Genomic DNA, 15,219 nt, shown 5'->3' with positions numbered 1-15,219 from the left:
TTTAATCAGTGATGGGCTAAGCTGCTTATTAGACCAGTCTTCCTTGGGCCAAATCGATCTGGCCCCAGCACGTGCACGCGCAGTAGAGACGTGCACGGGGACAGCTGAGAGGTGCACTCGCGGAGAGGACAAGCAGGGAAAAGCATTTATTTTGCGCAGATATCCTATTTTACAAATATTACTGGGTATATTACATAGCTCAAAAACACAAATATTGACAATTTGTATAATTTAATATTATAAAAAGATTTTTTTTTTTTTTTTAATTTGTGGCTCAAGGTGGGCGGGCCAGGCCCCGTGGCCCTCTATTGGCCGGCCGCCACTGTGTCCTGGTAATTAGCAGCAAAGTGAACTAAAGCGATATACAAAATGATTAAAATAAATGTATTATGTGAATCTGTTTAATTTTAATAAGATAGGATATGTTTATATATTTACTTTGAGTCTGACTAAACGCCGTACCACACCCAAGTTGCAGAGATGTGACTTTCAGGTGGTGCAATAAATAACAATTAATGCAGTTAGAAACTAAATGAACCCGTTGACCAAATATTGTGAAAAATGTGTACATGGTACACCAAAGACCAAACTGAAACAAATTCATTGTTTGTACCCTTTATTATTAAAGAAGGGAGTAAAACATGATACAACTTCACCTCAGGCACTGAGTTAAGAGCCTGCAGATGACTTTCAACATTTGATTTTAGGAAAAAAGCATTTGCATTAACAGTTGAGGTCACGTTAGCTTTGATAGGTGCAGGTTGACTGAGGTATTCAAACATGAATTAATGTAGGTATGCATATTTCAATGTAGGCACAGCTCAGTGGTACGAGTTGGTGTGGAAAACTCACTTTTCCAGTTTATTATAGCAAAAACAAGTCACTTGTTAGGTTTAGTCTGAGGGCCTCTGTGCTGAGGCGCTCTTGAAGGGTGTTTTGTGAGTTAGACGTAAGTGCTAATTAAATAAGCTATAAGTACGGTCACTCGGCTGAATGTCAGGCAGTTACTCCTCTTTCAATTTGACATTTGTCAATCCAATTTTCTTCGCCAAGGCGATGGCATCCAGGTGGAGGTTGCGGTCGAGGATGACCGAGCCGCAGGTCAGAGCTCCGGCGAGAGCGCCGCTGAAGCCGCACAGACACGCGTCCTGACCTGCAACACAAAGCACACCGAATGTACTGAATTCAGACAAAGTCCTGTCGGGAGTTACAGGCGACCTGTGGGTGATGTTGTGCTGCACGGGTGGTCTGACCTGTCAGATAGAGGTTCTTCAGAGGAGTCTGAGGTCTCACTGTAGCGATGAGTTCAGGGCTGAAGCGGGCGATGCCATGATCTGCTCCGTAGATTTCACCTTTGGGGGCTCCGATGTAATGCGTGTTTGTGATGGGGGTGCCAGCATCAATGAACTCAATCTACACAAAAAAAAAAAAAGAAGAAAAAAAAAAAAAAAAAAAAGCAGGCAATATGAATATTATTTATTACACCAGGAAAGCTATCCTGGTGCAACAATAATGAGTTATAAGCAACATAAAACCAATAACACAAAATCAGAAACAAAAAGTGATAGTAAACTGATGCATAAGAATTATAATAATTTACTTAAAGAATAGCATCCTAGAAACTATAAATTATTCAAATAAGGTATAAAAAATATCTATAAAATAATAAATAAAAAGACCAAACTTATACAAATCGCACAATGCTTTAGTCAGACTAACATCTTCTAAAATACACCCAAACATCAGCAGCACAGAGTTTCTGCATCACCGATTTAAACTCACAGCGATCAACCACATTTTGCCGTTTTAAATTTTGACACAGATGTTCCCACATTTCTGTAAGTTCATGTAGATGAGGTGGTTGTAACCCAAGAGTGGCTTTTGACACTAAAATCGTGAGTGTCAACCTATGAGCAGTGAGAGGATACCAGGCGGATTCAGAAGCGTTACCTTGTCTCTGGTTATCTTCGGGAAGACGTCCAAAACCACCTCCAGAATAGAGTCAATGAAGGTCTGTTTCAGCGCTTTGTAGTCCGGCTCTCTGTTCGTCACTTTGTCATCCTTCCACTCCTCAAACCACTTGTAGTTGGCAAAACTGACCAGACTCATGGTGGACTTCCCTGATGTAAAAACAAATATCAAAGGTAAACACAAAAAAAAAAAAAAAAAACACAGGACAACATATTGTTGTGGAGTGCATTCATGAACCTAACTTCACTGTGAAGACAGTTTCTGTACCTGGTGATCTTTCCTCCCAGGTCGAATCTTTAGCCGATGGCGACCCCACGAACAGGAGAGGTACATTATTAGCAGCCTCTTCCCTCTTTCCATTGTAATACTTCTCCACCCTTTAAAACAAAACAGGTAATTCAGATGAATTCACAGATACAAAATAGCTGAAGCAAATACATTATGTTACATATCTAAATAAAGATATCTTCTGTTCAAATACTGGACTAAAAAGCTCCTTACAGTTGCTGTTATTCAGTGTGTTTCTGCAGTGACTGTAGTCTGTAGACCATAGCCCTGAATCTGTGATTGTCTCCAACACACTTATTATATTAGAGCAACTTTAAGTCCATGTGACGTTTAGAACTAGAGAATTGATGCATTTCGAGATCTACAGGTTGAGTTTAAGTGCTCAGAAACTTGTAAAACAAAAAGACCTGGCTCCTAAAAAGCACACTTTTAGTTTGCAAAGTCAAGTCCGTGTTTGGCTACAACCAGAAGAGATGCTAAACGACATACAGTTCATCTAAATTGTTCTCGGCAAAGATCCAGTAGTTGTCCGCTTTCAGGCCCAGCTCCTCCTTGGTTCCATTCAGACCCACAAACACACTCAGGCCACCGTTACCGTTCTTCATCATACTCATCTGCTTCTGGATGGCTGTGTTGAATCATGCGGGAGACAACTTTAGCTCACAGATACAAGAGACATGAAAACGTAATCATGCAATTCATCGCACTGAGTTAATACAGAATCATTTGAAACAAGTACTGTTTTGCAGCTTACACAGAAATGATTGCCTAACTCAAGCCAAGGCTCAACTGTTTCCAGGCCCAACCTTTCAGGTGGGACAATTTGCTGCTTCTCTCTAGTTTTACGCTATCTTTGGGTGTTGGGTTACTTGATGTTGTCACCGGAGCATTTTCTAGACTAAAGAGCCAACTGACTAATAAAAAAATACTAATAATAATCATTGGTTGCAGCACTTAGTTCCTACCTGGCATGGCCTGGAGCTCTTTGGGCAGCAGCTTCTGGTATGTGTTGAAGATGCCGGCATTAGAGATGACAATAGGGGCACGGATATGTATTTCCTCTTGCCCTTTCGTGACGCTCACACCTGAAACCATGACAAAAATAGATAAATAAACCCAGCGAGTCTCCCGTCACTGGGAGCTGCATGATGTGACCACGTACAGAAACGCTGAGGAATTCACTCCCACCATAAGCTTCGTTGGCGTCATTGAACAGGATGCGGTTGACTGGCGCTCGGACCAGAACAGCACCACCAGCCTTCTCAATGATGGGGATCATGTGGTAGGCAATCTCACTGGCTCCGCCTTTCGGGTACCATGCACCATTCAGGTAGTGCCTGACCAGCAAGCTGTGCATAGCGAAACTGCTGTCTTTAGGAATGTTACCTGCAGATCAGAGACAGAAACGCATGAGCGGGATACTGAAGAAATGAACTCGTCTCACCAACAGGACTGCTGAAGCTCGGCCTAACCGTAGGTGCCGAAGAGGTAGGTGAAAACAGCCCTGAGGTCCTCGTTCTCCGTCAGCTCATTCACCACTTCCGTCAGGCTGCGAGGTGCCATTTTGAAGAAGAAGGACAGACGTTGGGCCAGACCGGTGTAGACCAGGAACTTGGCCAAGGGGACAGGGCACATCTTCAGCATAACGAGGAGCCAAATGCCCCGCCCGACTTTCTGCAGACAGAACACACAAGACACACAGATGGTGATCTGTAATCGACTGACAGAGTACAATTAAAGTGGATTTACCAAAGTCTAGACCTGTACAACTGGCTGTGTGAGGATGCACCTTCCCCGGGAAAATGAACAAACACATAAAAGGAAGTATAGAAGAACACCTATCGATTGAAACTACGGCCAAAAGTATGAGAAATATTGTCTTAGGGGGCCATGAAACAGAGTCAAAGTGAAACATGAATGTGCAACTCTAATTATGAATCCATCTACTCCCGACTATTTATTAAGATAAGATAGACTTTATTCCACTATTAATCTCTCCTTTTGTACTTTCTTTTTTGCCTTTTTTTTTCTGCTTGTCAAAATAAATCATTAATAAGTTGAAAACTAGAATTGCCGCCTTGCGGTTGCCTCCGTCAACCTGCTGCAAAGTTGCAGTTTGCATCCATGTCTGTCCAAAATGTCATCACTTCATTTTATCCTGTTAGCTATTTGTGCTAAATTGTCTTTATTAGCATATTTATTCTTGATCTTTGGCCATAAACGTGTTTCGTGAGGTCCCTGTGACCTTTCACCAACAAAATCAAATCAGTTCATCCTTGAGTCCAAGTGGATGTTTCTTGCCAAATTTCCACGGCTTTTGCCAACGTGGAGACATAAAAATGAATCGATGCCCTAAAAAGATCCTCAAAGATAAAGATGGTGGCATTCCTTTATCTGTGTGTCAAAGCAAAACGCTGTTGCAACTCAGTCTAGATACAATTATACAACATCTCAGCTAATAGGAGGCCTCGCCGACCTTTGCTTTACCAACCCTTGAGCCCTTGAAGAATATCAGTGACAACACCAACAGAAATCTGGATAATGCCGCATCATTGTGCCAAAGTTTATAAATACACAGTTCACTGAAAGAGACGCTCTCTATAGTAATATTTTGTCCTGTTAACAAAGGTCCTACCTTGACCAGCCTCAAGTACTCATCGATGGCCTTCTCCTCTCCAGGGAAGCACTTCTTCAGCTCCTCGGGGAAGCGGGTCCTGCCGCTGTAGATGGGGTACCGGCGGCGGTTCTCTGGAGGTCCCAGCACAACCTGGTCGAACGGATTCTCCAGAGGATCCCACTGCAGCTGTCCATTCGTCATGCTGTCCAGCATGCAGCGGAACGGCTTGTGCTCCTGCAGGTCACCGATGTAGTGGATTCCTGAGGGAGGAAGGCAGAAAACACGTGGCCACAGCAGGGTTTGTGTCAGCATTTTAAACTTTGGGTGCAGTCACTTCGCAGAAAGCGTCAAACAACGAAATAAATGTCTTCATTTTATGTTCTTCTCACCAACATCAAACTCAAAGCCCTTCTCAGTGAACGTGTGGCAGCATCCTCCAGCCCGGTCGTGCTGCTCCAGAACCAGGACTTTCTTTCCAACTTTGGCGAGCAGCACCCCAAGCCCAAGACCACCGATCCCACTGCCGATGATGACGGCATCCAGGTTTTCAGGAACTCTACTGGCCAGAAAACCTGTCGAAAAGGCAACAAAATATTCAAACAATGGGCACGGCTGCGGCACAAACTGACACAATGAAAGTAGATCTGAGGATTCCATTGGGAGAACAAATGTTTACTGTTGAGTCGATTGACATGAAAAAAACTGTTTATGTTTGTGGACTGCAATGTGCGATTGTTCATTTTTGATATTTAAGAATAATTGGTTGAAAACAAACAACAAATTATATTTTTGGCAGTCACACACAATTAAAATGTAAACTCTCAGGAGTCCATGCTGCACACTAATCAGGACATATGTAACTTTGCAATATTAGCTTTTAGAGTGTTTCTTAAAGCCCAGTGGTTTGAATTAATTCAGTTTTAAATACATGTTGGGATGAAGAAGTGTGTGCAGTGAGTTAGGTCAGCCACCACGATCATTTTCATTACCGACTTATCTCTCATTTGATATTTCTAACAGTCTAAAAGCTCAAATATATTTGATTTTCAGCAATATACCGACCAGGAAAGCAAAAAGCTTTAAAATGTTGCACCCAGATCATTTTTTTGCAAAATAGCAGTTTATTTTGAATTGCAACCTCTGAGGGAAGAAGCAATGCTACAACTTACAATTTGTTTCAAACTGACACTTAATTTCAATACATGCATTAGTCATTTGTTTAAAGTATAAAATCACAGCAATGTCCTCGGTCCCCACTAATGTTGCAAGACAGGCTTCATTTCCCCACAGCCGCATTCTCCTACAGGGACACTTGGACCTGCAACGTTGACTATGTAAACTAATCACAAATTCACTTGCGGGTGAGATTACTCAACATTTTATTATTCCAATAAAAATGACTTCAGGTTTTTTCAACTAAAAACTTTGACAGTTTAACGTTGACGGTGACTCACCCTGCTTCAGCACTTTGTTTTTCTCCTTCCTGTCGTGAACCATCTTCTTTAACGGTTCACGAGTGTCCTTCTCGAAGGGATTGGGCCCGGAGCTGCTGAAGACATATTTTAATATAAAAATGACCAAAGCGACACAAACTATCCCGACAACAAGAAACATCGTGCCAGCTTCTCCAACACTCCCGAGTGCACAGTTCCGCGTTACTCCAGAGTCGCACAACTGACAGGAGATGCCGACCAATTAGAGCCTTCCGTTAGTACACGTGCGGTAGTGACGCAGGCCTCAGGGCAATTTCGACCAATCAACGTCAAGTCGAGTGTGAGAGCGACGCCTCGTTTTACAACACAAGAAAAGAGGCGCAAACCACGCACCTACTGTTACATAATTAGAAATAAAGGCTCTGCTTGACCTTGGTGAGGCTTAAAAAGTATACAAATAAACAAAGATCATAAAAATTTTATATAAAAACTATATGAACACTAATTATTATCTGAGGCCTTAAGAATAATCTTTAACAATATATTTTAAAAACAAAGCCTTAAGATTAAATCACAATATTATCTGTGTAATTTGTTAACTCCTGCAAAGACATTTGAGTTTTATTTTATTACATTCCATTTTCAACAAAAATGTGTTCTTAAAAGTAGAATTTGTAGTACTGTAAATACAGTAAATCAGCAATACTTGTTTGATGTGAACATGTTAAACCATCCATCTAAATTAAGAGCGCCCCTGGTCCACATCTGTTAAACACCTTAAGTTGATAGTCTGCATACTGTCAACAAAAAAGTGTAAAAATGACAGTTTAACTAAAAGCCTCATGCAATTAGAAAACAATAGTGCTGCATGATACCTTAGTCCTGGCCTTTGTCACAGTAGCTTGACAAAGAACACATCTTAACATCCATATACTTGCTTGCTGCATCACCAGCCACTGAGGAACACCATTAGATCCAGTTTTAATCTCCAAAAAAAAGCTAGCAAGTGGTCCTCGAGTTTATTTGATATCCTGTGTAAACATGAACTTTGACAAAATCCTCACAAGCAACTTCTAGATTTTATTTATTTTTTTGCTAAAAAAAAAAAATAAAAAAAAATGAATCACCTGCATCTTCACATTTTTTTCCTGCATCAAAACCACGAGACCCATTCTTCTTTTACATCCGTTTTTAAATAGAACCAGCATTTTACATTAGCAACACTTTAAGTGGGGCACATCCCCAGTCATCATCATCACCACCACTCTCACAACGTCCTGGAAGTCCAGACGGCTTTACACTAGCCCGGCTCCAACATCAAGACTTTAAACCGACATCACCTGCATGATGAGTGTAGAGCTCCAAATGCTGTAATGTTACCTGCAGTGCTCGTACTTTATATTGTTTCTCTTTCTAAATAAAGCTCATAAAAGCATAATATAGGCGATGACCACATCAAACCATCAATTCCCTCGGAGCTAAACACAGTCCGTGCTTTGTGCATTCAAACTTGCCAGATCTTTCAGTTTTTCTCATCTTTGCATTTTATTATATTAATCTTTAAGACTTACTGTGTGATTCCCTAAAGCAAATGAGGACAAAGTCCTAAAAATCACCCTCAAACACTTTCTATTATTACCTAAGCTCTTGCTGACTTTTTCAGGAACATTTGACAAAACCTGAGAGCCCACACGGGTGGACATAGAAACTGGAGCACAGTTAAAATCAAGAGGAGTCATTACAAATCCGATTCCTGCCAGGTGTTGTGTAAAACCCCATCAGAATGCATTCAACCTCCGCGTGGGAGTCCAAGCCTCGTCCAAACCTCCAACTGAGCCGGTCCACTGACACCAGTCTGTGTTTCAGGGCTTCTTCTGTTAGTGCAGCACGCTGAGGTCATGACAGTTAATACAGATGAGAAGACATCTTATCCATAATAGAGGGTTTGATGAGACAGGGGAAAGCATGACAAGAAACATTTTAACAGAAGCCCTAATCTGGTGTCCACTTTTGGTATTTATTACCTCGTATTTTTTTAAACCTTTCCTCTTTAAAATAATTTTTCTTCTTTTTTTTAAATCTCTAAAACTTAAGGATGACAGATTTATTGTAATTGCAAAAAGCACTTCCAACGTTTAGGAATCAAACAGAACAGTAGGTTCTAGTCTGCGTGTGTTAGGGCATGATCCTCAGTAATGTTTGATATTATTTACATGTATTGTACGTTTCGTAGGTATGCCAACAGTGAGTGTTTGATATACAGTAATCTGTGCGAACTGTTCTTGTGTGTATGTGTACAATCAAGACAGCTCTCAGATGAAATACAGCTGTTTGTGATGGTAACAATGGCTTACGGTCCATGTGATCGAGGGAGGAGGAAGAGCAGCGAGGCTCTCCCTCCTCCCTGCCTGGCAGCGGTAGTGCAGGTCAAAGTTCAAAAGATCAAAAAGTAAAAATGGGCGGTGTGTTTTTTTTTTTTTTCCTTTCCTGAAGCAGGAAGTCATCAGTCCATCTGTCCGGTGGTCTGTGCCATGGTGCCGTCTCCTGGCCTGTTGGTGACACTTGTTTGTGGCGTAAAGAGATGTCACTGCAGTACCAACCCAACCTGAGAGAGAGGAAGACATGTGAGGAAAGCAGTTACAAACATGTTTTGGGGAAATTTAAGGTTGCAAAAGCTATTTGCAGGGTCCACCAAGCTAAATGTAAGATATTTAAAGACAGTTTTAATGCCACATATAATGTAAAATAATACTTATTGTATGGTCAAACCAGCCAAGGGATAAAAGTTTCATGGAAGAACCAGTGGGGAGGATAGGGTCGAGGGTTATGTATTGTTATATCAGTAGCATAAAGCAACAATTCCAGATAAAGTGCAGGAAAATGAATGGAGGGCATAACAAATGAAATATGATGAATTAATTCAAGATCGTGTAAGTTCTAAATGACCCTTGACCCTTGCCCATTATGGTACAATGAGCTTCCTAGCTGCTGTAGCTTCTTGCTACAGGTCTGAGGGTGCCGACTTTATTTGAGGAAACTAATAAATGCATTGGCAGACTTTAGGTTGTGATATTGCCACTATAAATGTACCTTTTCTGAGCCCATGCTGGGACACTTCCAATTGTACAGATAATACTGTAGGTTTCCATCACCGATGCCGAACTTAAGCTTCTCCAAGAAAGTCTTATTTTCCATTAGATCCAGTGCGTTGAAGACATCAAACCCTTTCTGGATAAAGAGACGAGAAGACAAAAACAACAGCACGTCATTAGTTCCCCGAGAGTCAACATTTCAGAGAACACACACACATGGATTGAAGAGGAACACACCGATTTGGCCAGGATGAGGGCGTCAGACATCAGGTCGAGAATGGGGGTGGTGGTGTGCACGTTGTAGAAGGAGTACGCTGCTTTTAGGCTGCGGTGCAGAGGGTGGTTCATAATGGTAGAGGGCAGTGTGTAGAAGCTCAGGAAATCTGTTACCTTGCCATCGTTCTGTCAAGAGAATGACATGTTTATATAAAGCCTCTCAGCGGGATGGTTTAAGACAGAACTATTTAAAGATGTCTCGGGCAAAAAGTCTCTGGAATTTCTTTTCTTTACCTCCACCAGGTAAGTGTCGATAATATTCTCCCGGGGCAGCAGCCAGTGTTCTACCTCTTCCTGGTTCATGGCGGGCACCAGGTTGAACTGGCTCAGGTACTCACGGAGGAGGCGATGCACGACTGGGACATCCTTCTTGGTCATCGTCCGCAGGCCGGAAGTCTTCGGAGTCTGAAGGAGCGAAACCCAAAGGAGGAGAAGCATAAAGGCTCGGCAGGGCTTGGAGGCCCATATTTGTGTTTGTGAAATATGTGTGTTTTCACTAACGTCAGGCAGACGGTACAACTTCATGGTGCGCTGCATCGTCATGTTCCTGCTCAGGTGGGAGAACTTCACCTCGATTAGCTTGCGTGGGTTCAAAGAGCGATGCCAGTACCTGTGCAGAGAAGTTGGATTTGTAGAAGAGGGAAGGTTGTGTGCCTAAAGTATGTGGAGAGCTATTCTGTCCGACTCACCTGCATGTGCCCACAGGTTTGGGCAGTACCACTCCAGCAGTGTAAACTGCCTGAAAGATGCCCTGCAGGTTGACCCGTCTGGTGATTTCTCTTATCAGAACCGGAGCAACTCGTTTGGAGCGAAGCTTCTTGTGGACACAGAGGAAATTGATCTCTACCATTTTCTTTTCTCTAAACAGACAAAAAAAGAATGCATTAAGTGAGCAACTCTGCAACAAACTCAAACCAGTATGACATTACATTAAAAATTAATAATCTATCACATGTTGCACTTTTACATTTTAACCTTTAGATTAAAAATCAGAAGAACACAATTCACACAAATATTTGCTATACTGTACTTCCAGTGTAAAATATAAGACAACTTATTCTGCATGAGGTGTTTTCCTGGTCAACAATATGTACACCGAGTGGTCACTTCATTAAGATACACTTTAACAGCCCTGCCATCAATTTGAGTACCTTAACAAAGTTTATAAAGTAATACTGAAATGGTCACTGAGTGAACGTAACGTGGAAATCGAGTGATGTAATCGATTCCATCCATTATACTTTCACACGGCGTTTTTGTGTTCACTTACATGTCGTAGATAGAGATGGAAGCAGGAATGGCACTGATGAAACCGACTAGCTTCTGGTTGGAGTTCACTCTCACCCCACAATGCCACTGGGGCAACCAGCCAGGGGGCCGCAGGGCCCTGAGAGAGAGAGACAGGTCGGTCATTAAATGCAACAGATTATTATACTGCCATCACCTGTATTCATATTTTATAAAATGTTGATCCATGTGCTTTCTATAAGTAAAGTATTTGCTGTCTAGATGTGTCAAGTTTAGCATTTCAATCTAACATCACTGCCAGGTGTAAAATGGAAGAACATCAGTTCTGAAAAGAAATACCAGAGCAGGAACTCGGGAGAGTAGTCAAATCGGAACATGTTGTCATCATCTTCAACATAATTCTCGTTGAGAAGGGTGTAAAGTTCCTTGAGCTGGTTTTACAGAAGAACAACAGAATTAGACAGTTTCTATATCTATATGCGTAAATGTGCCTATTAATACATACATGACAATGCTCTGCCAACTCCACCCGTTCTGTATTAATTAGAGTGAATTAATTTCTCTAACAATACGCATAATAAATCATACTGTGCATTCAACATTGCAAATGAAAAATAGAATTGCAGATACTGGTATCGTAACATTTAGCTATGAAGAATCTTGTAAATGAGGCAATAAGCTTGTTTTTGCGTATGCGAGCCACACCGGTGTTTCCTTTTCGCGACTGTAGTTTTCACTGTGAAGCAAGTTTGTGATCTCAGCATTACAGTTCAGCTTTATTAAAGTAACAATGAATCAGTAATCACACAACTGAGGAGTTGACAGCAATGACTGAAGGATATGTTCACATTGGCACACAAATAAAAATCCACTCGTTTGTTTAACAAAATAAAGCTCAGATCACTGAGAGTCCAGGAGATTGTTGCTAAAAGGTGAATTCCTCATGTGCACTCCTGCTACGAGTGTGTGTGTGTGTGTGTTAATGCACTCTCTTACCACACCAGCATTCCCCAAGTCTAGGGTGTCCCAGCTGAAGCCCTGCGGGAGGCTGTAGGGCTCCTCACGAATGTTGTCTTTGTCAGGTTCTATGGATCCGTGTGATGTCACAGTCTCCCCTGAAGGAAAACATAACAGTTTGTGACATAAGCACAAAAACCTTCAGTAAATGACATCCACATGTCGCGGAGCACAACTGACAGCCCTGACAAATGTCATACCTAGCTTGGGCACAGGCTGCGTGTCCCAGAACTGGTAACTCCTCCGAGTGGCCTCCTCCATGGTTTTGGCAGGGCCTTGGCCGACAGAGAACAGTTCAATGGCCTTTTGAATCTCCTGGAGCTTATCAGCTGGCAATGAATTCACCTGTTTGCAAAACACAGACAGAAAACAACAGGGTTAAAAGGGTCAATCCACCAAAATGAATAATTTTCTATTTAGTCCGGTGTGGCAGATAAGACGTTCAATGGTCTAATCAGCAGAGTGTCGCACTGTGAGCAAGAAGTGTACAGACTTCTACAGTCCACAACAGGAAACTATCATGATTTCTGAGTGATTTACCCATTCCTTGATCAACACCTTGTAGCAGAACTGTAACTCCAAATGTTGGCAAATCACACCTGAACTAAAATATTTTAGTTTTCCTTTTGAATTTTAGGCAATCTGACCCTATGATTTTGATTGTTGCTTCATAAAATTAAGGATTTCATGCCTTGGCAAGGGGGTCCTGAGCAGCTTCTGTGGCAGCAGATTTCTTCTTCTTTTTCTGCTTCTTTTTCTTCTTCTTGGCACCAGTGTCGTCACCCAGACCCCTGTCACTGAAAGGACAGAAATAGAAGGCATGCACATCAGTCTCCTATTCCAGAGGAAGGTCATGCCCTGGTCAAATTGTGTTATCTTAAATGTCTACCTGGAATATATACACCACACAATGGGAAGATTAAAACTGCATTACACATACTTTTGTATGAAATGCTGTACAAAGGTTTATCAGCCTAACATCAAACCTATCAGTAGTATATTGACAAACATACAAGTAGGGCTGCATTGACTGATTGTTTCCACTCTACATACATGAATCCTGGATAATAAAGTCCTAAAAAATGAAAGTTATTCTGACTGCAACTTATTTATTCCATCACCCGCATCAGTTGATAAAGGTGACTGAAATGGACACAGGAAAGAAATACAAATCGCCGTACACCGGTAGTTCCTGCAGCCCCCTCCCACAGCCTGTGTGTCACTAACCCCCATTTCCTGATCATTTCAAACCTGAGGAGCCACACAAAGAGAGCCACCCGAGAGAGACTACATACTTACAGAGGATAATCTCAGTCGTGTCCAAGAGAGGAGAGAGGCCAAGCACCAGCCTGTATTTGTAACACCAGCACAGATGGTGAATCACATGACCTCTGGAAGAGGACTGGATGGTATATATATGCGCTTGTGTATATATATATGCATGTACGTACAAGAGGTCAGTGAGTGACGGGGACAATGGATAACAAAACATTCAATAGTTTGTTCCACAGGCTTCCATTTCAACAGAGTAGACCAGCCAGCAGCCAGAACCATTCTTTGTGAGTTGGGTGCAGGGGAGTCGCATTTGTTGCTCGAAAAGAGCAGGAGTGAAGCTCACATTTGAGTCACCTCAATTGATAAATAGGGTCATCATTTTCTACTTACAGCAGCGGTGGATTATGCATAAAATTGTGTCATTTTTCCCTCATAAAATGAACGTTTTTACCTCCTACAGGTCCCCCAAAACCCTTCAGTTAAAAAACAGCCCAAGAAATAAAATTCACTCTGTGTTCAAACTGCTCATGATCACACCAAGGCCCATGATGACAAGTAACGTTAGAGTCAAGATTTCTTTGAAGAAGTCATAAGCCACTAATAAAGGTAGAGCAACACTTTCTCCAATGGCAGAATTCGCATATACGGTGAGCAGGACACGCCTTAATATTTGCAAGCTAATGCTCCTTTCGTGTGTGCGTGTGTCACCGCGTAATAAACATTTACAGAAGTCAAAGTCGAGCAGTAGGATCCAATCACAGCCTGATTCCGTAGGCGAGCTGACATTAGTCTGATTCAGGATATTTCATATTTTAAAAAGGAGGGAATTAAAAGCTCTGCTGACTGCCGAGTTAACAAAGCCAGGCCAAAACAACCGATGTGATCAAGTTGCACGTGTAACAACATGCAGGATTTGCTTATTTCGCTTTTGATTCGGCTACTGTCTGCATCCCGATCATATTACAGACAATAGGGGTTTGACAGCTATGCTAGCATGCATGCTAACTTGCTAAATGTCAACTGGGGTTGCCATGAATTGCACCAGTTACAGGCAGACAGCAATATATAAACAAATAATATATCACACTGGCAACTTAATAAATATAACTTTTCTGTAAGTTGTACAAGTGACAGTATATTATTAAATGACTATCTTTGAAGCGTAACATTACTTTGGGCTTGCTACCTCCACACTACGCCTTGCTATCAGCGCTGTAGAGCCCGCCCACATTAGCGACATGACGGACTCTCAGCCAATCACATCAAAGGAACTGGTGGGCAACGGGTGTTTCTAACCAATAGGGTAAAGGCAAGTGAACGGGCCAACCTCCATCGATGGCTGTCTATCCCGACAGCTCCCCGACGCTTTAGTTTGATCCCGCTTTGATGAAGTCTACATAGACGTGACATATGTTTCACCGCTTTTGCTGCTAAGCCTGCCTTCTTACCCATCGTCAGAGTGGTGCTCTTCGTTTTCACAGTCGCTGCAGTGTCCGTGGTCCTCTACATCTTCTTTCTCCGGCATCGGTGCTGTCTCATTCTCATCCGCCATCTTCAACCAGGAAGTGAAGAGCCACCGCGTGCCCTCGACGACTTTAAAGCTCCCTCTGATGCTATTGGTTTAGAGCGGTGATGGAAATGTCTTCACTGTTGTCCTCTTGTGGCTGTTTATTATAAGAGGCTGTAGTAACACACGTTCTAGAGTTTCTACTCTTACACATGAACACAAGCATGATTAGAGCCACGTGAAGGGAAATTAAAACACTTTTTGACAGGAGGTACATATATTTACTCAAGTAACGTTAGGTTCCTGTACAACTACAATGGTGAGCTACATTACTTGATTATTTCCATTTCATGCAATTTTCAATCTATACTTATACTCCACTACATCTCAGAGACAAACATTGCATATGTTTTTAAATTATAAGACAATAAGACAACATATAACGAACAAATACATTCTGATGTACAATAGTATTATAAATGAAGAAATAAGACA

General features: G+C 41.9%; 2 protein-coding genes across 2 annotated transcripts; both read right to left on the bottom strand.

Annotated features, from left to right (window-relative positions):
• Positions 1-637: 637 nt before the first annotated feature.
• retsat.2 (retinol saturase, tandem duplicate 2) lies at positions 638-6,516 on the bottom strand. The gene is made up of 11 exons (XM_079281184.1): positions 6,331-6,516; positions 5,266-5,448; positions 4,895-5,136; positions 3,732-3,933; positions 3,448-3,645; positions 3,225-3,344; positions 2,749-2,887; positions 2,239-2,348; positions 1,951-2,120; positions 1,254-1,413; positions 638-1,153 (listed from the first exon to the last, which is right to left on the bottom strand). The coding sequence occupies exons 1-11, from the start codon at positions 6,488-6,490 to the stop codon at positions 1,005-1,007; spliced, it is 1,833 nt and encodes a 610-aa protein (XP_079137310.1). The 5' UTR covers positions 6,491-6,516; the 3' UTR covers positions 638-1,004.
• Positions 6,517-7,325: 809 nt separating this feature from the next.
• nmt1a (N-myristoyltransferase 1a) lies at positions 7,326-14,777 on the bottom strand. Its single transcript, XM_079281393.1, has 12 exons — positions 14,666-14,777; positions 12,634-12,739; positions 12,143-12,287; positions 11,922-12,040; positions 11,265-11,356; positions 10,948-11,064; positions 10,367-10,537; positions 10,179-10,287; positions 9,912-10,082; positions 9,639-9,803; positions 9,400-9,537; positions 7,326-8,914 (listed from the first exon to the last, which is right to left on the bottom strand). Exons 1-12 carry the CDS (start codon positions 14,767-14,769, stop codon positions 8,894-8,896), a joined length of 1,458 nt encoding a protein of 485 aa, XP_079137519.1. The 5' UTR covers positions 14,770-14,777; the 3' UTR covers positions 7,326-8,893.
• Between the last annotated feature and the right edge of the window lie 442 nt (positions 14,778-15,219).

This window comes from Melanostigma gelatinosum, assembly GCF_949748355.1.
Source record: "Melanostigma gelatinosum genome assembly, chromosome: 13".
Classification (NCBI taxonomy): Eukaryota; Metazoa; Chordata; class Actinopteri; order Perciformes; family Zoarcidae; genus Melanostigma; species Melanostigma gelatinosum.
This window is presented reverse-complemented; position numbering and strand designations above follow the sequence as displayed.

What these genes read in the sequence shown, in the direction of transcription:
- nmt1a (XM_079281393.1), bottom strand. Translation starts at nt 14,769, where the DNA reads ATGGCGGATGAGAATGAGACAGCACCGATGCCGGAGAAAGAAGATGTA. An exon ending in GAGCACCACTCTGACGATGG is followed by an intron (nt 12,740 to 14,665) that starts GTAAGAAGGCAG and finishes CTGTCCTTTCAG; the next exon opens with TGACAGGGGTCTGGGTGACG. An exon ending in TCCATCTCTATCTACGACAT is followed by an intron (nt 10,538 to 10,947) that starts GTAAGTGAACAC and finishes TTGTCTGTTTAG; the next exon opens with AGAAAAGAAAATGGTAGAGA.
- retsat.2 (XM_079281184.1), bottom strand. Translation starts at nt 6,490, where the DNA reads ATGTTTCTTGTTGTCGGGATAGTTTGTGTCGCTTTGGTCATTTTTATA. An exon ending in CGAAGATAACCAGAGACAAG is followed by an intron (nt 1,414 to 1,950) that starts GTAACGCTTCTG and finishes TTTTTTGTGTAG; the next exon opens with ATTGAGTTCATTGATGCTGG. An exon ending in GAAGAACCTCTATCTGACAG is followed by an intron (nt 1,154 to 1,253) that starts GTCAGACCACCC and finishes TTTGTGTTGCAG; the next exon opens with GTCAGGACGCGTGTCTGTGC.